This window comes from Gossypium hirsutum, chromosome D03 (genome assembly GCF_007990345.1).
Source record: "Gossypium hirsutum isolate 1008001.06 chromosome D03, Gossypium_hirsutum_v2.1, whole genome shotgun sequence".
Classification (NCBI taxonomy): Eukaryota; Viridiplantae; Streptophyta; class Magnoliopsida; order Malvales; family Malvaceae; genus Gossypium; species Gossypium hirsutum.
Genome location: NC_053439.1, coordinates 15,197,699 through 15,221,580, shown reverse-complemented (window position 1 = coordinate 15,221,580; position 23,882 = coordinate 15,197,699). Strand labels below are relative to the sequence as shown.

The 23,882-nt window shown below is 33.3% G+C and overlaps 1 protein-coding gene and 1 non-coding gene across 2 annotated transcripts; one reads left to right on the top strand and one right to left on the bottom strand.

The window, feature by feature from the left end:
• Positions 1–8,109: 8,109 nt before the first annotated feature.
• Positions 8,110–8,216, bottom strand: LOC121215863 (small nucleolar RNA R71). The gene has a single exon (XR_005911833.1). It is a non-coding gene; the product is annotated as a small nucleolar RNA R71 (small nucleolar RNA).
• Positions 8,217–8,830: 614 nt separating this feature from the next.
• LOC107950048 (uncharacterized) lies at positions 8,831–12,233 on the top strand. Its single transcript, XM_016884795.1, has 4 exons — positions 8,831–8,897; positions 8,955–9,127; positions 9,626–9,857; positions 11,632–12,233. The coding sequence occupies exons 1-4, from the start codon at positions 8,831–8,833 to the stop codon at positions 12,231–12,233; spliced, it is 1,074 nt and encodes a 357-aa protein (XP_016740284.1).
• The last annotated feature ends 11,649 nt before the right edge of the window (positions 12,234–23,882 follow it).

Genomic DNA, 23,882 nt, shown 5'->3' with positions numbered 1-23,882 from the left:
ATTTCCAAATGATTCCATTTGTCCATTTCAGAGAAAGTAATAATCATTCTTGAATGTTTCTTATTTCTCTTTTTCTATTCCTTCCATTTATTTTTATTCAAACATGTAATTCATTTATGGTTTGAATGAGCTAGTGGAGGGACCAATTGGAGATATGAAGTTGAGGCTCAAATGATTTATAATTCAGTTCCAACTTTTCGCCTATTAATTATAAACTCATTTAGTCAAAAAGTCATTCCACTATAGTATCATGACTGAGCTCTCCCCAGTGACATACCATTACAAAAGTAACTACTTAGTGCTCTTCCAATAACCTTGTCATTAGTGTGTTACCCTCATAGGATATCCTTGATCTCTTTGGGATAATATCTGTTCTTCTAATATGATCCTATCTTATCTCATGGTAACCATTACATCTTCCTTCATGAAAAGTCAATCTCTATCAAATAGTGATAAAGTCATCCATCGCAAAGATGGAAGACCCGTGGCCATGTTTACTTTTCATCAACCATGTAATGCCAATGAGAGGATATCATTTACCCATGTTTTGGGATGAATTCCACTGTTTTGAATGATGCTACATACTATAGAAGTCATGCAACCAACGAGCTAGGTTTTGATTTCTTATCTATTTGAACTCAGGCTTTTACTTACATCAAAGTGTACGAGTTATGCATACATAGTCCGTCATCTACTCAAGATTTAGGTATGCCACACTATGAACATCACAAGTGAATAAATCCATAAAAAATTTAGGATTTATTCTTCCTGGGTCCTGTCTGATGTACTGTCAATCCAGTCAGTCACATCTATGTCTCTATCTTTTATGAGCCATCTGCTCTGATGCTCAAAACAAGGCATCTACCCAATTGGAATTGATAGACGACATATTAGTCTTTCAATCAATTTTCTCATTTTCGATTAGGCTAAAGAAATTTTTAGGTTCGTCTATTAATACAAGTTGTCTTTCTATACTACGATCCGATCACGTAATACCATTTAGTATCAATTTAAATAATAGACAACCAATAAGCAACATTTTCTTGGCATCCATTTAAAGACAATAATACAAAGTATATTAATTTAATTCATGAATAACTTTATTAAACAATCTGTTTGAAAAAATTACAAGTGTACTTAGATGAAAATACTGCACTTAGGGTCTCCCACTTGCCCTAGTGAAGTATATGAGTCATGTTTCACAATCTTGTGCCCCTCCATATGTTTCCCAAATAGCTCTCTAGCTATAAGAGTCTTGGGTAAAAAAATCTCTGAGGTTTGTCCTCATATGCGATCTCTGGCTACGTCTATCATTCCGTCAAACACTACTTTCTCCCTTATGTGTTTTGTCTTTATGTGGGTAATTCAGGTTTAGCTATATCCACACTATTATAGTTCCATAGCTTTTCCATAACTCATATTTGGTCCTCGATAGTGAAGGTAGCAGTGTAACCCTGCTTAACACCCATTCACATTATAGACCTGCCGTTTAGGACAAAAAGACAACCCAATGTCGATTTCCTCGAATCTTGACATGTTTGGAAGTTAGAATCAGTATATTCTGTAGGAGTGAGATTTTCTCTGGAATACACAAGCATATAATCCCTTGTTCCTTGTAAATACTTGAGTATATGCTTAACTGATTGCCAGTGTCTTGGACCTAGATTCGTTTGATATCGATTTACCAACCCCACTGCAAAACAAATATCTAGGCGTGTGTGTAGCATAGCATACATGAGACTTCCTACTACCAAAGCATAAAGAACCTTGATCATGTTTTCTCTTTCTTTCACTGTCTTAGGAAAATCCTCTAAAGAGATATAAAATCCTAATACGGAATGTGATTTCCCTTATTCGAATTGGTCATTGCGTAACGCTCCAATATCTTGTCTATGTATGAAGCCAGAGACCATGCTATCACTTTGTTCTTTCGATCCCTTAGGATTCGAATACCTAGAACAAAATTAGCTTCTCCCAAGTTCATCATGCTAAATTAATAAGGTTAACCAAAATTTAACTGCTACATCATTTCTAATTAGTAGAATGTCATCGACATATAGAATGAGAAAAGCCATATTTCCATCCTCTAAATGTTTGTAAACATAAGGTTCATCTACGTTTTGCTCAAATACAAAATTCTTAATCGCTTGATCAAATATTTGATTCCATGAGTGAGACGCTTGCTTGTCTCTATATATGGACCTAAGCAGTTTGCAAACTTTATGCTCATTTCCTTTAGCTATATATCCGGTGGGTTGAATCATGTAGATAATCTTTTCAAGATAACCATTCAACAACACTGTCTTGACTTCCATTTGCCAGATCTCATAATCAGGAGCCACCTCAATGGATAGTAATATGCGGATTAACTTGAGCATTTCAACCGGAGAGAAGGTTTCTTCGTAATCGATACCTTCTTTCTGAGTATAACATTTTTCTACAAGTCTAGCATTATAAGTTCCCACTTTCCAATCCACATTTCTTTTCCTCTTGTAGATCCACTTACACTCTGTGGGTTTTATCCCTTCCGATAAGTCTATAAGTTCCCACACTGAGTTGGAATACATAGAGTCCATCTCTGCTTTCATTGCTATTTCCTAGAGCTTGGAAGCAACACTGTCCATCGCTTCGTCATATGTGAGTGGATTCTCATCTTCTTTTTTGACAAACTAAGTGTTAAGAACACTTCTTCCAAGTTGGAAGAACTTTGGCCAACGAGAGACCCTTCCATTGTGACGAAGTTCCCTATGCTGCTAATCATTTGCAGGTCTACTGTTAGGAGTTGGTTCTAGAATTTCCGTAGGGTTTTCTATATATTTCCTGAAATTTGCTCAAGTACCTCTGTACTCCAAGGTTTGAAGTCATTCATGTAACTTTCTTCAAGGAAAGTAGCATGAGTTGACACTTCAACAGTTTTCTCTTTCGAGTTATAAAAAAACCACCCTTTATTCCTTTTAGATATCCTACAAACATGCATAATTCTGTCCATGAGTCCAACTTTCTTGCATCTTCATCCAATATGTTGACTGGGCATCCCTAAATCCTAAAATGATTAAGATTCATCTTCCTGCCATGCCACAGTTCGTATGGGGTTTTCGATGCTGCCTTAGTTGGCACATCATTCAGAATATAGCAAGTTGTTTGTACAATGTATCCTTAAAAAGAGATTGGAATAACTTAACATTGAACGTACGATGTCTAACAATATTCGGTTTCTTCTCTCTGCCATGCCATTCTGTTGTAGAGTGTCTAGCATGATTAACTGGGATAGAATCTCATTCTATATGAGGTACCTTAAGAATTCATCAGGTAAATATTACCCACCTCGATCAAACCGAAGTGCCTTTATAGGTAAACCTAGTTGTTTCTCCACTTTCACAAAAATCTCTTTGAATTTATCAAAGGTTTTACTCTTTCGGTGTATCAGGTATACATACCCATATCTGGAATAGTCATCAATAAAGGTTACATAATACTCATAAGCAACTCTTGCACTAATGCTCATGTAGCCACATACGTCAGTGTGCACAAGTTCTAGGGGTTTTCCAATCCTCGTTCCTTTTGCATTAAAAGATTGCTTAGTTGTCATACCTTCCATGAAATATTCACATTGCGGATGATCAACTTCTTTAAGCAAACTTATGATGCCATCTTTCACAAGTCTAGTGATTCTTTCTCAGTTAATATGACCAAGTCTCAAATGCCAAAGGTATGGCTCATTAGAGTGAGAAGTTTTAAGTATTTTATTTGATATTTCAATCTTTAGTAGTGTGTGCATCTTTGGTTTGATAAAATAAAAATTATTTGACATCCATCCATTATAGATACAATTGCAATTTCTAAATATTTCAATTCCATTATTAAAAGTCATGGTCAAGTCGTCTTTGTATAAACATGCAATAGAAATTAAGTTTTTTTTGAAACTTGGTACATAAAAAACGTCTTTTAAAATAATCTTCCTAAAATTATAAAAATAAAGATGTACATCTCTGTAAACTCTAAATTGTATAGGGTTTTTTAGTCCTTTTTTCCACATTTTTACTTAAAAATAACATTAATCCCGGGTAATTGTTAATGAATTTAGTGAATTTTGCTTAAATATCAATCATGGACATGAATTTATGAAATATTCAAATTTTTGCTTTATTGTATGAATTTTGTGCATAAATTAAATCATTTTCATGCTATTTATTAATGTGCTATGTTTTAAAAATGAAGTGGGACCATGAGGTGATATAAAACGGACCTCAGTACAATTCTTGCATGGACATGAACAAATCCACCCTACTTGGGCAGTAAATGCATGCAAAATCAGGTCATAAGGATGTTAATTTGACCCAGTTAAAGTAATGTTACAAGGTGGACATGTTTGGTTATTTATTGGGTCATGCTCCTTTTGTTATTCATCCCTTAATCCCAAAAATCATCCATCATTCCTTCTTTCCACGCCTAGCATCCTATACTTCCCTTCATTTTTAGCCAACAAAATCGTGATAAGATTGTCTCTTGGCCGACCACCTTGAGAAGCCATTAGCAAAGGAGCAACATGAGGATCAGAGGAAAACATCTTCATTCGAAGTTCGCGAGACTACCAATTTAAACAGAGATTATTTTTTTCTTTACTTTGTTATTTTGAGTTAATCACGTTTGTAATGTGTTTTATGATCTTATCATCAACAATGGTAGCTTAAATATGTTGAGATAGGATGATTGCATTTATTCAATGAAGTTTATTTAAATCATGTTTATAGTGTTTGTGTCTCAGTCGATCATGTTTTCAATTAAATTCAAGTATGTATTTCATTCATATGTGATTAGATGCATTTGAATTAGCTGAGTGATCCTTACTGTAACAATCCTTTTTCAGTGAAATTAGAATAGTGGTTTTCGGACCACAAATTTGATGAGTAAATTATTATTTTATTTTTATTTTAATGTCTATAGGGTTTTATTAAGGTTGTATTAAAATTTCATTGGGAAATTTTGATGTTTGCTTGATTAATTAAGTAAAACGGACTAAAATCGTAAAAAGTGTAAAAGTGGAGTTCTAATAGTTAAAAGGGATAAATGACTAAGAAAATGGAAGTAAATGGATTTAAATGGTAATTGTACCATTCTTAAAGTTAATGGACATATATGGACATTGTTTAAGTGTTTTTTAAAGTTAAAATTTAAGGTTAAAATGGTAATTTGATAAATTAATGAAAACTAAAAATAAGTAAAAATTGTATCATCTTCTACATTATTTTTCTACACCAAAAATTTGAAGGAAGATAGCCATTCTTGAGCTTAGGTTTTGGCTAGCACTATAACCTTTCATGTAAGTGATTTTTTTTACCTATTTTTAATGATTTCTATGTTTTTGAGGTCATTTTAGCTTAATCTAGCTAGCTCGGGGATCAATTTGTAAAATTGTTAAAGATTTATGGTTATTCCATGAATGTTCTTGCATGATTCTTGATGTTTAATGATAGATTATGAGTCCTTGTTGATAAATAAACAAGTTTTGTAAAGTGATTTTTTGATGAAAATGGCATTTAGGGACTTATTTGTAAAATTAGTAAAAGTTCATGTTAAATTTATGAAATGATGGTTTCTATGGATTGATTTAAGTCCTTAGAGAATTCAGCTAGCTTGAAAAGAGGACTAAAATGTTTAAATTTCAAATTATGAGCTTAAGGACGAAATTGTGAAAAGTTAAAATGTTAGGGGCAAAATAGTAATTTTGCAAAAAATGAATTGTGGACTAAATTGAATGCTAAGGATAGTAAATGGATTAAATTTGTATATTTAGATCAATATAAATCACGTAGGGATCTAGATAGGGGAAAAGTTAAAGCCTCGGGTTAGTCAATCTCATGTGTATGCTTTAGTCAATGAGGTAAGTTCATATGAATAAATATTGTTTTAATACTATATCAATTTATATGTTAATGTGTTATTTTCCATGTAGTTAAATGATGTATATCCAAAGCAATGTTATAATGGTTATCGAGTCCCATTTCAACCTTAGGAATTCGTAGGATACAAGTGACATGTCATTAGGGATTTCATGTTTTGGGTGCTGGTCTTAACTGTCCTACCGATGGATAAGGTCCTACATTTGTTGCGGATACTCCATAGCTCGTGTGAGCAGCATCATGTAACTTACATTTCAATCCACAACTCATTTGAGTAGGCCCATTTCACAGCTTGTGTGAGTAATGTTGTAAATGAAAGGTTACGGTTATATGTTTAAACACACTTTTTGTGAGCTTTCCCGAGTATCTGATGATATACTAGATGGTTCAACGGGCATGAAAAGGAAAGGAAATAGTAAGTGTTCAAATGTAATATATCATGTACTTATGGAAAGGAAATGGTGATTTAAATGGTATGATCAAATATGTAAGTTACTTGTTATGGATGAACTCATTTGAACCTTGTATAAAAGCACTAACTTTTGCATTTGTTGATGTTGTATAGGCATTGTGCCAAGTTGTGGTATTAATTGATGCTTTAATTATGCCATTTACATTATGCAAATGAATGGTAAGTTATGCTTCATGTTCTATGAACTTACTAAGCATTATGTGCTTATGTAGTTTCTTTCTCATGTTTTATAGATTATCAGAAGCTCGACCGGTTTGGAAGCTCGTCGGAGATCTATCACACTATCCATCATAAATTTGGTAGTTTTTTATGTTCTGGCCAAGGTTATAATGGCATTTATAGGTGGACATATAATGATGTTTAGTTAAATGTTTAGATGATGATTTGGTATGTATAAGTTGTTTGGTTTGGTACATTTGATGACAAGCTAGTTTGTGTTAATGTGGCTATGATGTTGCATGTTTGAATGGCTCAAATCGTACGTGGTAAGTTGGTTTGATTATGGTATTGATATGGCATGTTTGGGAATGTATTGAGCTAGATGTTATTGATTGAAATGTTGTAATGTATATATGTTTAGGTAAGTTTTGAATGAATGTATTTGAGGTGCCTTGAATGGAATATTGGTTGGTTGATTTAGGACTCTTGAATTGGTCATTATATGCATGTTTTGTTAAGGTTTTGACGTCTTGATTATGTGCACAAAAGGCCAATAGGTGTATGCATGATATGGTATTGGAAATTGCTTGATTTTAGGAAAATTTATGTCCACACGGCCTGAGACACGGGCGTGTGACTCAGTCGTGTGTGACACACGGCCTAGCGACATGACCGTGTGTCCCCTATAGGTTTTATTGCATGCAAGTCAGTTAGTTACATGGCTTGACACACAGGTGTGTGACACAACCATGTGACCCTACTCAAAGAGTTACATGGGTGAGGACACGGGCTGGGACACGACCGTGTGTCCCTAGTTCGAAGGTTACACAGCCTGAGACACAGGCGTATGTCTCAGTCATATGTGGCACATGGCCTAGCTATACAGCCGTGTGACCCCTGTAGTCAAAATTTTCTAACTTTTTCTTAGACTTTCCAATGTTTCCAATTTAGTCCTGAATTGTTTCTAATATGTTTCTAGGGCCTCAAGGGCTTGATTTAGGGACGATATGCATGCGGATGAATATGTTATAATATGTTTTCGGTGACATATGAAATGTATGTATTAATGTTCTGTTTGTATGGTAATGCTCTGTAACCCTAATCTGGTGACAGATACGGGTCAGGAGTGTTACACTGACTAGGCGACGGCTAATGGACACAATAATTGAAAAATGCATGTTTAATTTAGATCTTGATCCGACTAAATTAAAGGTTCATAATAACTTTGATGAGCTCTATTATCTTTCATAGTTTTTAGATTTATGTGATTAAATTTTTTCAAACTTGATCCGTCACTATTGCTTCACATGAATTGTAAGAAACCCTTAGTTTAATATGGTTAGTAAAAATGCACATTTCACAAAGTAAAAGAGGTCCAAAAGGACTTAATTTGGTTTCCAAACTCATGAAAGATCTAGTTGCCATGGAATGTTTTCAAGACACTGTTAAGCATGAGAAAAATAAACCAAGTTGAATAGTGTAATTATCCTAGCATAGTCATGTTATTGATTGTTGAATTTTGTGTTTTTGCTACTAAACTCATCTCATACATTTCATTTCATACTTTGCATTTAAATTAAGTTGTGAAATGAGATAACCACTTTTGCACAATTGGATGATGAATCCTTGTATGAGGCATGAAAAAGATTCAAGGAATTACTTCATAAGTGTCCTCATCATGGGATTCCACATTGCATCCAATTGGAGACATTTTATAATGGTTTTAAGACACACAAGATAGATGGTAGATGCTTCTGCTAATGGTGCTCTCTTGTCTAAGTCTTATAATGAGGCTTATGAGATCATTGAGAGGATCACTAGTAACAACTATCAATGGCCAACAAATCAAGCAACTTTAGGAAGACTAGTAGCTAGAATGCACAAAGTGGACGCACTTACATCACTCTCAGCTCATGTATATTCTATTTCTTCAATGTTGAAACATTTTACCGCTAATGGTTTAAATAATTTTATAGCCCAACCACTGAGTAAATTTGAGGTTATTTCCTGCGTATATTGTGGGGATAGTCATACTTTCGAGAATTGTCCATCAAATCCTGAATCAGTATATTATGTAGGGAATCAACACCAAAATAGAATTGGACAAGGACCACAATCCAACTTCTACAATAATTCATGGCATAATCATCTAAACTTTTCTTAAAGTAACCAAGGAAATGAACCAAATAACAACTACATGCAACATAAACCCAACCAACCCTAATGGTTCAACGAACAAGCTCTAAAACCACTTCAAGCCGAGTCATCTAATAGTTTGGAGAACTTGTTGAAGGCGTACATGGCAAATAATGACACCTTAATCCAAAGCCAAGCAACAACACTAAAGAATTTGGAGAGCCAAATGGGTCAGTTAGCTACGGAGCTTCGTAACTGATTGTAAGGAACCTTACCGAGCGATATAGAAAATCCAAGGAATTTGGGTAAGGAAAACAACAAGGTGGTAGCTTTACAAAGTGTTAAGAATTTGGAGCCCAAGACGGTTGTGATTGAAGATGAACTTATTGAGAAGAAGGAAAGTCAATCAACAGTTGAAATTCCTACACCAGTAGAGCTAAAACTTACAAAGTCTAATGAGGTAAAATCTAACCCAGTAAATTCTGAAAAGCTAACATCTTCTTTGGATGTAGATTTATCTTCTTAGAAAATTTGTTCGATTCAACCCAATGTTCCAACACCTCCGTATCCTCAAAGTTTCCAACCAAATAAACAAAAATAAGAAGTGCAATTCAAGAAGTTTTTGGATGTTCTATAGCAACTGCACATCAATATCCCATTGGTAGAGGCTTTAGAGCAAATGCTCAATTACGTGAAGTTCATAAAGGACATTTTGTCGAAGAAGAAAATACTTAGTAAGTATGAGAATGTTTCTTTAAGAAAGGAGTGAGTGTTATCAATTTGATGCTCAAGTATATTTTCAAACTGTTGGGAATAGGCAAAGTAAGACCCACTACTGTGACACTTTAACTGGTGGATCGATCTTTAGCATACCCAGAAGGAAAGATCAAGGATGTTTTGGTAAGATTTGATAAATTCATTTTTTCTTTTGACTTCATTGTCTTAGACTTTAAAGCAGGTAAGGAAGTGTCGATCATCTTTAGACATACAAAAAGGAGAACTCATGATGAGAGTCCAGGACGATCAAGTAACAGTTAATGTTCTTAAAGCAATCAAATTTCCCAATTTGGCAGAAGAATGTTCAGTGATGGAGGAGCTAGAAACCTTAGTTTCCATGGAATGGGAGAATGATTTTGTGAAAGACCCATTGGAGAATAACTTAGGGTCTGTACCATTGGAAGATGAAGAAGGTAATGAAAATAAAGCTTAGATGGAAGCCAATCTGAAAAGCTATGTTCAATCAGCACACTTTGAATATCTAGAATTGGAAGTTCGAGAGTTTGCAACACCGAAGTTGTTAATTGAAGAACTTCCAAAATTTATTTAAGTAGCGGTTCTACCTTGCCTGTGATTGTTTTAACAAAATTAACAAAACATCAAGAGGAGAAACTAATTGTTGTTTTAAAGAAATTTAAAAGGGCAACTTGTTGGACCATAGCTGATATTCGAAGTATAAACCCTTCTTTTTATACGCATAAAATTATTTTAGAGGAAGGTGAAAGAGCTAGAATTGATTGGCAAAGGAGACTCAACCCAACCATGAAAGAGGTAGTTCGAAAGGAAGTGATCAAATGGTTAGATGCGGGAATTATCTACCCCATCTAAGATAGTTCATGGGTAAGTCCGGTACAATGTGTACCCAAAAAAGGCGGAATTACGATTTTTAAGAATGAATGTAATGAGTTAATCTTGATAAGAACTATCACGGGTTAGAGAATCTGTATTGATTGCAGAAAATTGAACAAAGTAGTACAGAAGGACAATTATTCGCTGCCTTTTATGGATCAAATGTTAGGATCGACTGACAGGTAACGAATATTACTATGTCTATGAAAGACCAACATAAAACCACTTTTACCTACCCGTAGGGACATTTGCTTTCGGTTTATGTAACCCACCTACCACATTTCAGTGTTTCATGAAGGCAATATTTACTGATATGGTTGAAATTTTTTTGAGGTTTTATATTTTTGGTAATACTTACGATGTTTGTTTGAGTAATTTGGCTAAGATACTTAAGAGATGCGATGAGACAAATCTTGTCATTAATTGGGAGAAATGTCATTTTATGGTTAATGAGGGAATTGTCTTAGGACATAAAATTTTTAGAAATGAGGTCGAAGTTGATAAAGCAAAAGTGGACGTAATTGAAAATTACCACCACGAATTAGTGTGAAATGAGTTCGAAGTTTCTTAGGTCATGCCGATTTTTACTGAAGGTTTATAAAAAAGTTTTCAAAAATTTCTAAACTTTTGTGTATGCTGTTAGAGAAAAATACAATTTTTTAATTTACCAAAGCATGTTTAGAAGCTTTTGAAGAGTTGAAAAGTCAATTAATCTTAGCCCCAATAATTGTTACACCTGATTGGAACTCATCGTTTGTATTGATGTGTGATGTAATCGATTTCGTTGTTGGAGTTTTGATGGGTCAAAGAAGGAACACAATATTTAACGTTATCTACTATGTAAGTAGAACTTTGACAGGAGCACAGTTTAGCTACACAGTAATTGAAAAAAAACTCTTTGCTATAGTTTTTGCTTTTGACAAGTTCCGTTCATATCTCATAGGTACGAAAGTCACAATATTTACTGAACATGCAACCATGAAATACTTACAAAAAAAATGCTAAATCGAGGCTAATTCGATGGATACTCTTACTCTAAGAATTTGACCTTGAAATCTAAGATAGAAAAGGTGATGAGAATCAATTAGCCGATCATCTTTTGAGATTGGAACAAAATAAGGTAACTCATTCACTTGTTCCAATTAATGAGAATTTTCCAGATGAATATATCTTTGAGGTAAACCGAATTGATGAAATACCTTGGTTTACTGATTATGCGAATTATTTAGCATGTGGAATAATTCCTTGAGAAATGACATACCAACAAAGGAAGAAATTCCTTCATGATAGTCGATATTATTTTTTTGGAAGACTCATTTTTGTTTAAACAATGTGCAGATAACATAATCAGGAAGTATATAGTCGAAAGTAAAATTGACGAGATCCTTTACCACTGCCATTCATCTCCGAGTGGGGGACACTTTGGTGGTTCCCACACTGGAACGAAGATCTTACAAGTAGGATTCTTTTGGCCTACAGTGTTCAAGGATGTGTATGCATATGTGAAAAGTTGTGATAGATGCCAAAGGACCAGAACCTTATCAAGAAGGAACGAAATGCCCTTGACGAGCATTTTAAAGGTAGAGTTATTTGATGTGTGGGGCATTGATTTTCTAGGCTTGTTTCTTTCTTCTTATGGTAACATGTATATCTTATTAGCTGTTGACTATGTATCCAAGTGGGTTGAAGTTGAGGCATATCAAATGAATGATGCTAAGGTAGTCATGAGATTGCTATATAAGCATTTGTTTACACGGTTTGGGACTCTGAGAGCTATAATTAGCGATGAAGGATCTCACTTCGTAAAGAAATGGCTTAAGTGGTTGTTTGACAAGTACGACATGAAACATAAAATTGCCACTACCTATCATCCACAATCAAATAGGAAAGTTGAAAGGGTGAATCTTGAGATCAGAGGAATCCTTGAAAAGGTAGTGTGACCTAATAGAAAAGATTGGTTTCGAAGACTCGATGATGCTCTATGGGCCTATCAAACTGCTTTCAAACCACCGTTAGGAATGACTCCTTATTGGTTAGTCTTTGGGAAGGCATGCCATTTTCCGCTTGAGTTGGAGAACAAAGCTCACTAGGCTTTAAAACAATTAAATTTGGATCTTACGCAAGCCGCTGAGAGAAGGATGTTACAGCTTGATGAGTTAGAGAAGTTGAGGTTATTTTCATATGAGAATGCCAAGATGTATAAAGAAAAGACTAAGAGATGGCATGTCAACCGGATACAACCTTGTAAATTCAGAGAAGGAAAGAAAATATTGTTGTTTAATTCGAGGCTAAGGTTATTTCTAGGAAAGCTCAAATCCCGATGGAAAGGACCTTATACCATCCATAAAGTTTACCCATATGGAGCGATAGAATTGTACAATAACAAGGGAGTTACGTTTAAAGTTAATGGTCAGCGTCTCAAACACTATTGGGATGGTGAAGTTGAGCATGTTGAAACTTCATTCAATTTAATAGACCCTTAATTTTTATGTTTATATTTTTAATAAATGGCATACTTAGAAATTATTTTCTTAGATTAATACATTAAGTTAAGTCTGTCTAAAGAGATTGGAACTTAAGCGGGACCATTTGTGACCTCACCAACCTTTCCTGTGATATTAATTTGATGTAATTTTTCGAGAAGGAGTTTTCTAAGTAATCCAAAAGTTTTAATTTTAATTTTAATTTTTCAATTTTAATTTTTATTTGTTTGTACTTAATAAGAGGGTCAATTTGGCCAAAGTACTAGTCAATTTATTTTTCTAGTTCAGTTTAATTTTTTCAGTATAACAAATTAATTACAGTTTGGGCTTGAGGCCCAAGATAGTGAAGAGGAGAAATTTACCCACTAACGTGCCATCCATAGGGCCTAAAAAACCCTAATTTTGTAACCACTTTTCCCTTCTCTCATTATCTTGTCGCCTAAGTAATTGCTTGTATCTAAATTTTTGCTACAGATTTGCCTTAATCCATCACTATATAAACCCCTTCATACCATCATATTTTTCACAACCATTCAAGCAACTAGCTTAAACCCTAGCCACACATTCCATTTCTCTTTGCCATTACCTTTAAATCTAAAAAAAATTTCTCCAATTTTCTTCCCTTGTCACAAGTCCCTCCTATCGCCGTAACAATATCATTGTTGGAATAGCCTTGTCGCCACCGCAAACCTGTCGCCGCCACAAGCTCGCTGTTGTTGCAAATCCATAAACATTGTAAACTTCACCCCACACATTGTCGATTTTTTTCCCTTTCTTTTGTCGAAATTCTGCCTACTTTTCAGGAAAAATCACCACGTCTCGCAAAAGAACTAGATCTTCCAAGAATTTTGTTGAAAATTTGATTGTGATTCAAGATGAGGAAGTGAGGGAAAGATTTGATTCTATCTTCAAGAATCAACCCATGATGCTAGAAAAAGGTTTCAATTTGGAGAGGAATGATAAGATGATCACGCCATTGTCACTTTGAAATGCGATTAATGTTTTAAATTGGGAATAATTTTGTGATGCACGATCAATGTCGGGTGAAGATATAGTGCGAGAATTTTATGCCAACTTGACCACGCCAGATGCTAATGAAGTTCTTGTTTGTAAGAAGAAGGTACCCCTTACTTCTAAATCTATTAATGATTTGTTTAACTTACCTGATGTTGAAGAAGATGAGTACTCTGCCATGATGACAAATATTAATTGGGATTTTCTTTAAAAAGTTCTTAATATGGTTACAAATCCGGGATCCCAATGGGTTATAAGAAAATATGGTAGTCATTCTTGTCGAAGGGAATATTTAAGTCTAGTGGCTAAGGTATGGTTCTACTTTATTTGATATAGCTTCATACTTATTTCACATAGTTCCACCATCTCGATGGAAGAAATGCTTTTGTTGTATGTGATTATGACAGAAAGGTCTATAAATGTTGGGAGAATCATTCTCAAGGAGATTCAAGACTGTGCAAGGAAGAAGGCAGGAAATGCATACTTTCCATCATTGATTACTTCACTTTGCTTGAGGGCCCAAGTAAGATCAAAAGCAAACTTGAAGGGCCCATATGTTCAAGGTTGCATAACAAGGCATGATCTTGAGAGGTTAGTAGAGAATGTTGGACTATTGAACCAAGTGGAGCCAAATGAACCAAATGAACCAGAATCTGATGAGTCATCAACTAAGTCTAAACTAGAAGTTGACTCAACAAATGCCACAGAAGAAGCAGAAACTAAAGAGGAATAAAATAACCCTGAGCCAAGGGTGGACCCAAATGCTATTGAACTAGTGGAGCCAAGTTTTAATCATGATTTAACCATTCCAATGCCATATTCTTGAAACACTATGAAGAAATTAGAATTCTCAACTATGATGGATATGTGGAAATTCATGCATAACCAACAACAAGCTTACTGGAGATATTTAAAAGTTAGAGATGGTACCTTACAAAATAATCTTAAAAATATGTTTAACACGTTTGTTCCTAAGTTCCCAGATCATATCTTTGAGACACGACAAGAGGGGATTGTGGGATCAAGTCGACAAAGAAGGGAAAAGGAAAAAGACGTGGAGGATGACACAAATAAAAAAAGGGGAAAGTTCTTATCCTTAGTATTTATTTTTAGACATTATTTTCTATTCCTTTGGGACAATTATTTGGAGATCCCTACACTTTGAAAATCATTAAATATCAGCACACGAAGACTGCTCAAGAAACCGTCCACCCAATGGCTAAATTTAGCATGATTTCATGCTTAAAACAAGCAACCAACTCACCATCATTTCCACTTGTTATGGCCAACCATTAATGGGAGAGAACCAAGGGATTTTTTATTCCATTTTTAGTAAATCCAGTCACCAACCTTAAGTATAAATACCACACTCCTCTGACCTTTTCATTCATCCTGTAATACCAAAAAAAATTACTAGTAAGAAAGTAATATAATATTCCTGATATAGTAAAATAAGGAAATAAAGTGATAAAAAGGGTAATTTTGAGCTATGTCAACATTGAGAAGTATATTATGACATATTAATTCAAGAAAGGATTAAATCGCAAAAGTGAGAAAAGTTTTGTGGCCCAAGAGTAAATACTCAAAATTTAAGGGGTTAAAGTGTAAATATGAAAAAGTTGAAGGACCAATAGTGCAAATATTTTAAGGGTAGAATAATCTAGAAACCAAGGAAAATGGATGAATTAGGACCAAATTGAAAATGTGAAGAATTTTGAGGGACTAAATCATAATTTTACCAAATTAAGTGATGACTCAATGATGGAATTTTAAAAGAACATGAAGGTCAAAATGGTCAATTAGAAGAGAGAGAAATCTAGAAGGCAATGATGATGTTGGTGATATTTTAGATTAATTAATTAATTAAATATTAATTTATTAATATTTTAATTTGAGTTTTAAATGATATTTTATTATTTTATTATTAATTTATTTACTATATATATATATGTGGAAAGAAAGATGAAAAGCAACCAACTCATCATCTTCCATGCATCCAACGTGAGGAGAAGAGAGAAAGAAGGAAAGTTTTTCTTTCTTTACAATTTGATCCTTTCTCCAAAAACTAATATTTTTACCTAGAAATCAAAAGAATTTCCATATCCATCAAAGAGAAAGATAACAAGGAGACTATGGTGAGCTAGAATATCAAGTTGGATTCAAGAAATTGAAGCTAGAGGAGAGAGAAAATCAAGTTAAAGATTGAAATCAATAGGACAATGTAAGAACATTGAGATTTCAATATATTTTTAAGTTTGATATTATTGAAATAGCATGGAAAAGATGTTATAGTAGAGTTTTCTTATATAAAGTCTTATGTTCTTGATATATTAGTGAAGAGAAATAAGTGAAAGTGATGGGAAATATTATAGAGAAAGGGAATAAGGAAGTTATAAACTTAGTAATTAACATTTTGCACTAAAACAGTTTTGGACAGCAGCAGTAGGTTAACTTTTAAAAATCACCATAAATTGTGGAAATGAAATTAGAGGATGAAAAAAATATTGAATTAAAGCTTACTGAGTCTAGTTTCTCATAAAAGAAATTGTGTAAGTAATGAAATTTTAAATCATGAGATATAATAGATTTTGTGAGACAAGGTCAGGATGATTTTGGGTTCCCCTGTTCTAACTTTGGAAAATCATAAAAAATTGTAAAAAATAATTATGGGTTATAATTTATATTTTTAAAATCCTTAAAGAGTATATTTTTAATATAAATAAACAAAGATATCATATGAATTTTTTACAAGGGGATATTTAAGTTTTAGTGAAGAAGGGGCGGAACTGTCAAACAGCAGAATAGAGGTAACTTTAAAGAATAAACTGTACTTATTGGCTAAACCAAAAATTCTGAAAATTTTATGATAAGAATATATGTAAGTCTAGTTTAAGAGAAAATTAATAGATCTCAATTTAGAGTTCTGTAGCTCAAGATATAAATACTTTAGTGACTATGACTCAAGTGGACAGCTTTGAATGAATATATAAATAAATGATAAAATTATAGATAATGTTACATATAAGCATGTTATATACATTAAGGATGTTGAATGGAGAGGAGGAGGAGGAAAAATATATGATTATTCAACGAGTATGAGTTTTCATTAAAAATGACCAATTTACATGTTTTAAGTTCAGGGACTAAATTGAACAAATGTGAAACTTTAAAGGTAAATTTGTAAAAATTTCAAAAAGTGACCAAATTGCATGAAATGGATTGTTTTATTATTTAAATTATTAAATTTAATGGAATATTAATTTAGATCAAGATTGGGTGGAAATTCGAGAAAAATAGAAATTTTCTAAAATGTCCCTGAATTTTGCTATGGTAAGTTCGTATGAACTATATTTTGTATAATTTTAATAGAAGTGAATGCTATTTGGTAATGAATATTATATATGTGTGTGTTTTATTATTGGAATTGAATTATTATTGGTAATAGGTATAATTATTAGATGTTTTGAAATGATTATCGGAAGCTCGATTGGGTTGGAAGCTTGTTGGAGATATATCACATTATCCATTGGTTCTATTGGTAATTTTGGATGATTTGATTCTAGTTATAATGACTTGTATAAGTTAAATTGGTTAATGTTAGCTCATAAATGTTTTGATTTTAATTGGTTATAAATATGAATGCTTGATGAAATGAAATTTCTGAAAATTAATTTGTAAACTCCGGTAATGCTCTATAACCCTATTCTAGAGAAGGATACGGGTTAGGGGTGTTACACATCCTTTAATCCCTAAAATCATCCATCATTCCTTCATTCATTACTCATCCATTTCATCCATTCATTTTCTTATTCTCTCATTTTCTTCCTTCTTTCCACGCCTAGCATCCCATTCTTCCCTTCATTTTTAGCTAGCAAAACCATGATAAGGTTGTCTCTTGGCCGACCACCTTGAGGAGCCATTAGTAAAGGAGCAAAACAAGGATCAGAGGAAAACATCTTCATTTGGAGTTCGCGAGACTATCGATTTTAACAGAATTTATTCTGTCTTTACTTTGTTATTTTGATTTAATCATGTTTGCAATGTGTTTTATGATCTTGCCGTCAACAATGGTAGCTTAAATATGTTGAGCTAGGATGATTGCATTTATTTAATGAAGTTTTTTTAAATCATGTTTATCGTGTTTGTGCCTCAGTTGATCATGTTTTCAATTAAATTCAAGTATGTATTTCATTCATACGTGATTGGATGCATTTGAATTAGCTGAGCGATCCTAACCAGACGACGGGTAATGGACACAATAATTGAAAGGTGCATGTTTAATTTAGATCCTGATCCGACTAAATTAAACGTTCATAATAACTTTGTCAAGCTCTATTCTCTTTGATAGCTTTTAGATTTATGTGATTAAATTGTTTCAAACTTGATTTGTCACTGTTGCTTCACATGAATTCTAAGAAACCCTTAGTTTAATATGGTCAGTAAAATGCATATTTCACTAAGTAAAAGATTCCGAAAGGACTTAATTTGGTTTCCAAACTCATGAAAGATATAGTTGCCATGGAATGTTTTCTTGACACTATTAAGCATGAGAAAAATAAACCAAGTTGAATAGTGTAATTATCCTAGCATATTCATGTTATTGATTGTTGAATTTTTTGTTTTTGCTGCTAAACTCATCACGTACATTTCATACTTTGCATTTAAATTAAATTGCATTAGGGATCATCTTGTATTTAGATAATTTAATTTAGCTTAAACATCATCACTCAAAATATTGTATTTTTATCACTAAATTGTTAACTTTAATTTTACAATTACTTGATTAACATACACAGTCCTTGTGGAGATGATAACTCTTTTACTTATGTTATTATTTGATAACGACTGTGTACACTTGCACAAACCTGATTGTTACAATCTCCCACAACTTTAGCCACCAGACTTGTCTTGAAGTGCCCTTTCTTGCTACAGAAGAAGCATTTAGACTTAGATAAGTCTTTAGGCTTTCTGGTTCTCTTCCTTTCCACTTGTTGTGGCCTAGAGATCTTAACCTTGCCTTTCTTAGCACTCTTTCCCTTCCCTTTTGAGGAAGGAGCGACGACTATATTCACTTCTACTCTTCGGATTGGATGACCGTCGTTCAACATCAACTCATAAGATTGTAACTCCTTCATGAGTTGTGTAAGCGTGAGGTTTTTGTTGCTAAGGTTATATGCGCCAAAAATGAGAAAAATCTTTTTACAAGCTTCTAAACACCATTTCAATTTAATTGTTTTATTCTAGATTGACCTCATTGTTCGTGGCCTCGTCAAAGTAGCCTATAAGAGTGGTCATATGGTATTTGACCAAAGTGTCGAGCTTTTGTTTGGCATTCATCAAGCTAGTTATGACATACTATCGAGCCAAGATAGCTTGGCCTCCAAACATGTCTTCTATCTTATCTAGAATCTTTTTAGCAGTCTTACAGCTCTCCAATTGCTTATACAGAGTACTGGTCAAGCTTGCAAGCATATCGCAATGAACTATCTCATCAAACTCTTCCTAGTATTTTCTAGCCTTAGCTTGATTGGTCAGTGGGCACTTATTATCAAGAACTGTTTTAAGTTTCTCACATTTTAGGACAATTATTAGGTTCCTTTTCCATTCCTTATAGTTATTTCCATTTAATTTATTTTTAGTGAGTATGTTCAATAAGTGAGTTGGTGTCATTTTCGAACTGAAAATAAAACAATCACAAGCAAATGTTTGAAAATGTTTTGCAACATTATAGTATGCATTAAGATGATGCATGTATCTTACATTAAACCTTGAAAATATTTATAAGTCATTGCAACGATAATTCTCACACCCATTGACTCAATCCACCGTGGGGTGATCATGATCAACTAGTAAGAACATAGATTTCCATCCAGTTAATGAACCTATTTCCTTAGGCATTCACACATACAAATAGTCATGTAATGTTTCGCCATCATTCTAACTTAAGTACTGTAGAGTTACTTAACTAGAATATCTTGATTGTATAACCATCAACTCAACACCTATCGCATCATGCACCACAAATGAGTCATCAAGGGACAATCTCACCGAGTAGCATGCTTTGATTAGTTGTCCTCTTTTGAAGATAAAATTTCTTGACTTATCGCATGATAATGCCTACTACAAGGGCCAGTCTAATTATCATTTGATCACAAGAGAATTCTTCTTACTTTTAGGAAATTTCCTAAGTGAAATCCACATAGAATTCCTACTGTGGGGTAGTACACTTGCCATGCCATCAGAAGAGACCATTGATGGAGGTCATAGGTCTTGTTTAGGGACCTTCTTGCACTTAATATTTTAAAAACATGTAAGGTTTTTGATTCCCAGTTTCAATCATGTATGAGCAATATATGCATGACAAGTACATGTGACATTCTTTCCTAAACTAAATGGCATGTTATCTCATGTCTACATGACATGCTTTGGAAATTTTATAATATTCACATTCATTCATTCACAAGAGTCAATCAAACAATTTTGATTTTCCATAGTTTTTCTTTTAGGGAAAAACTAAAGAAGTGAATGTGACCCTTGCACTAGGTAGGTTCTCAAGAAAAGGAGCTGAGTCTTATTTGACCACTTAAAAACCAACCCTTTCCTTGCCATATCCAATCCTAGACATGCACATTCTCATTACCACACTTCTCATAGTAATCGAATAACCTAAAAAAGTGAATGGACCAATACAAAACATGTATTTTCTCATTACCACACTTCTCATCTTTAATAAATCAACTGTGGATTATCTCATACATATATATCACAATTATATCATAAATAATTATTAAATAGATATATAAAGAGATGAGTAGGAAATAAAATTACCAGCTAATTTTTCCATGGTTTTATTTCTAAAAAATAAATGAAAAAGAAAATTACATAGTTTTTCATCAGTAGACATTCCTTGTTTCTTCGTCTGCCATCGCTCCATCTTCTCCTTGTCATGGACTCTTTTTTGGAAAAATTACATTTATGTCATATATTCCTTTCCAACTCACAAGAATTTTATAAATAAAAAATAATCATACTGGAAGATGATATTCTACGGTCTTTTTCCTAAGAACCACAACTTTGGAAAAAAATAATTATATAAAAATATATATAATATTGCATTCATTCACATACATTCCCCTAAACCTGGCTTTTGATACCAATTGTTGGAAAAATTGATTTGAAAACGGTTTTCTTGCACAATGGAAAATTAAAATTTTGAAAACTGACTTGGTTTGTGATATTTATAGCAATAAACCTTAACCAAATTTGTCCCTATGTTTTTGGATAAGCGGATCCTTGAGTTTTTCTGGCTTTCAACCAAATGATCTTCTCCACTATTCTCGTACTATGAACTGTTTCGAGTGTGGAATCGAACCAATTGAATCCAAACATAGAACTAGAATAAGTTTTCTTTTTAAGGTGAAAACAAAAATTCTCTCTTCTTTAATAGAAACTGGTAAAACTATTATTCTAAAAAATATGTTGATAAATTTAGAATAAATCCCCTCTATTTTTCGACAGAATAACAATCTCTCAAAAGTTCTCTTAATAGCTCTACCATGCAATCTAGTTATAAGAATAGAACGTAGAACCCTTGTAGAGTTGTATATGTTTATTTTAAATAGAAAAAAAACATCCTTCTTAGAATAGGAGAGGGGTGAACGACTCACCCTTTTATTTTTACTAGGGTTGCTGCCCGCTTTATGTTATATGAGAGGTTTTGGGTCCTCTTACATAGAGTCCAATTATGAGTACTTCCTAGGCCTTTTTGACCTAGTCCTTTGTAATATGGTCTAACCCGTTCAGTTTTTCTATTTTCCAAAATAAACTTTAATATTTGCATATTAAATAATTATCTCATCCCAATATTTCTCTAGTAAAATTTTGACGATTTTTCCCTTGGTAAAATTTTGAGATAATTTGTTTAATATGTCACAACTTAACATGCTTACTATGACCGAATAGTTTATTTTCATTTTCAGGCTTCAAAATTGTCCAAAAACATAAACTCATTCTTCCATCATTTTTTAAGTAATCACATATAGGATTGCAAATTTCCGTTTTCATTTCCATTTTTGAAAAACTACATTATTTCCAAATGATTCCATTTCTCCATTTTGGAGAAAGTAATAATCATTCCTGAATGTTTCCTATTTCTCTTTTTCTATTCCTTCCATTCATTTTTATTCAAACATGCAATTCATTTATGGTTTCAATGAGCTAGCGGAGGGACCAATTGGACATATGAAGTTGAGGCTCAAATGATTTATAATTAAGTTCTGGCTTTTCGCCTATTAATTATAAACTTATTAAGTCACGAAGTCATTCCACTATAGTATCGTGACTGAGCTCTCTCTAATGACATACCATTACGAAATTAACTATTTAGTACTCTTCCAATGACCTTGTCATTAGTGTGTTACCCTCATAGGATATCCTTAATCTCTTTGGGATAATATATGTTCTCCCAATATAATCATATTTTATCTTATTGTAACCATTACATCTTCCTTCATTATTTTCAACTGATTCTATTTCTCCATTTTGGAGAAAGTAATAATCAATCCTGAATGTTTCCTATTTCTCTTTTTCTATTCCTTCCATTCATTTTTATTCAAACACGCAATTCATTTATGGTTTCAATGAGCTAGCAGAGGGACCAATTGGACATATGAAGTTAAGGGTCAAATGATTTTTAATTAAGTTTCGGCTTTTCGCCTATTAATTATAAACTCATTTAGTCACGAAGTCATTCCACTATAGTATCGTGACTGAGCTCTCTCCAATGACATACCATTACGAAAGTAACTACTTAGTGCTCTTCCAATGACATTATCATTGGCGTGTTACCCTCATAGGATATCCTTAGTCTCTTTGGGATAATATCCGTTCTCCCAATATAATCATATTTTGTCTTATGGTAATCATTACATCTTCCTTCATGAAAAGTCAATCATTATCAAATAATGATCAAGTCATCCATCACAAAGACGGACGACCTTTGGCCATGTTTACTTTTCATCAACCATATAATGCCAATGAGAGGATATAATTTACCTATATTTTAGGCTATTAATTCCATAGTTGTGAATAACGCTACATACTACAGAAGTCGTACACCTAACACACCAGCTTTTGGTTACTTATCTATTTGAACTTAAGCTTTTACTTACATCAAAGTGTACGAGTCACGAATACATAGTCCGCCATCCATTCAGGATTTAAGTATGCCACACTATGAACATCACAAGTGAATAAATCTATAAACAAATTCAATGTCTATTCTACTTGGGTCATGTCTAATGTACTGTTAGTCCAGTCAATTACATCTATGTCTCTATCTTCTAGGAGTTATCTGCTCCGATGCCCAAGACAATGCATCTCCCCAATTGGACTTAATAGACAACATATTAGTCTTTCAATTGATTTTTATCATTTTTTATTAGATTAAGGACATTTTTAGGTATGTCTACTAATACAAGCTATATTTTTGTACTACAATCCGACCACGTAATACGGTTTAGTATTTGTTTAAACAACAAACAACCAATGAGCAACATTTGCTTCTATTTTGCTGTACCTGCAAAAACCATTTAAGGACAGTAATACAAAATATATTAATTTAATTCATGAATAATTTTATTAACCAATCTGTTTGAAAAAATTACAAATGTATTTAGTCGAAAATGCTACATTTAAGGCATCAGATCCAACAGTCCTCACCTTTGGTGTGTTTTGAGTACGAGAGATAGGGTCATACCCATGAGAATTGTATGCACAAAAAGGGGCAAGAGAATTTATGAAAAGTGGAAGAGAGATCAAAACTTGATCAAGTATCAGGATTATAGAGGCAAAACTTGATCAAGTATCAATATTATAGAGGCCAGTGAAAGTTGAAGATTTTGGGTCCTAGATAATTGTTGAACAAAACTAATTGAGTAGATCTAGGCTGATGGAAAGTCCAAACGATGACAAGGACAATGGTGTTCTCAGTGGCTCTAGATTTGGTGGTTTGAGCAATAATCATGGCAAGGAATCTGGGGAATTATCGGGTGATGTTACTGACAGTAACAGAAGAGATGATTCTGGATCTAA

What these genes read in the sequence shown, in the direction of transcription:
- LOC107950048 (XM_016884795.1), top strand. Translation starts at nt 8,831, where the DNA reads ATGGCAAATAATGACACCTTAATCCAAAGCCAAGCAACAACACTAAAG. An exon ending in GAATTTGGAGAGCCAAATGG is followed by an intron (nt 8,898 to 8,954) that starts GTCAGTTAGCTA and finishes CGAGCGATATAG; the next exon opens with AAAATCCAAGGAATTTGGGT. An exon ending in ACCATTGGAAGATGAAGAAG is followed by an intron (nt 9,858 to 11,631) that starts GTAATGAAAATA and finishes AACAATGTGCAG; the next exon opens with ATAACATAATCAGGAAGTAT.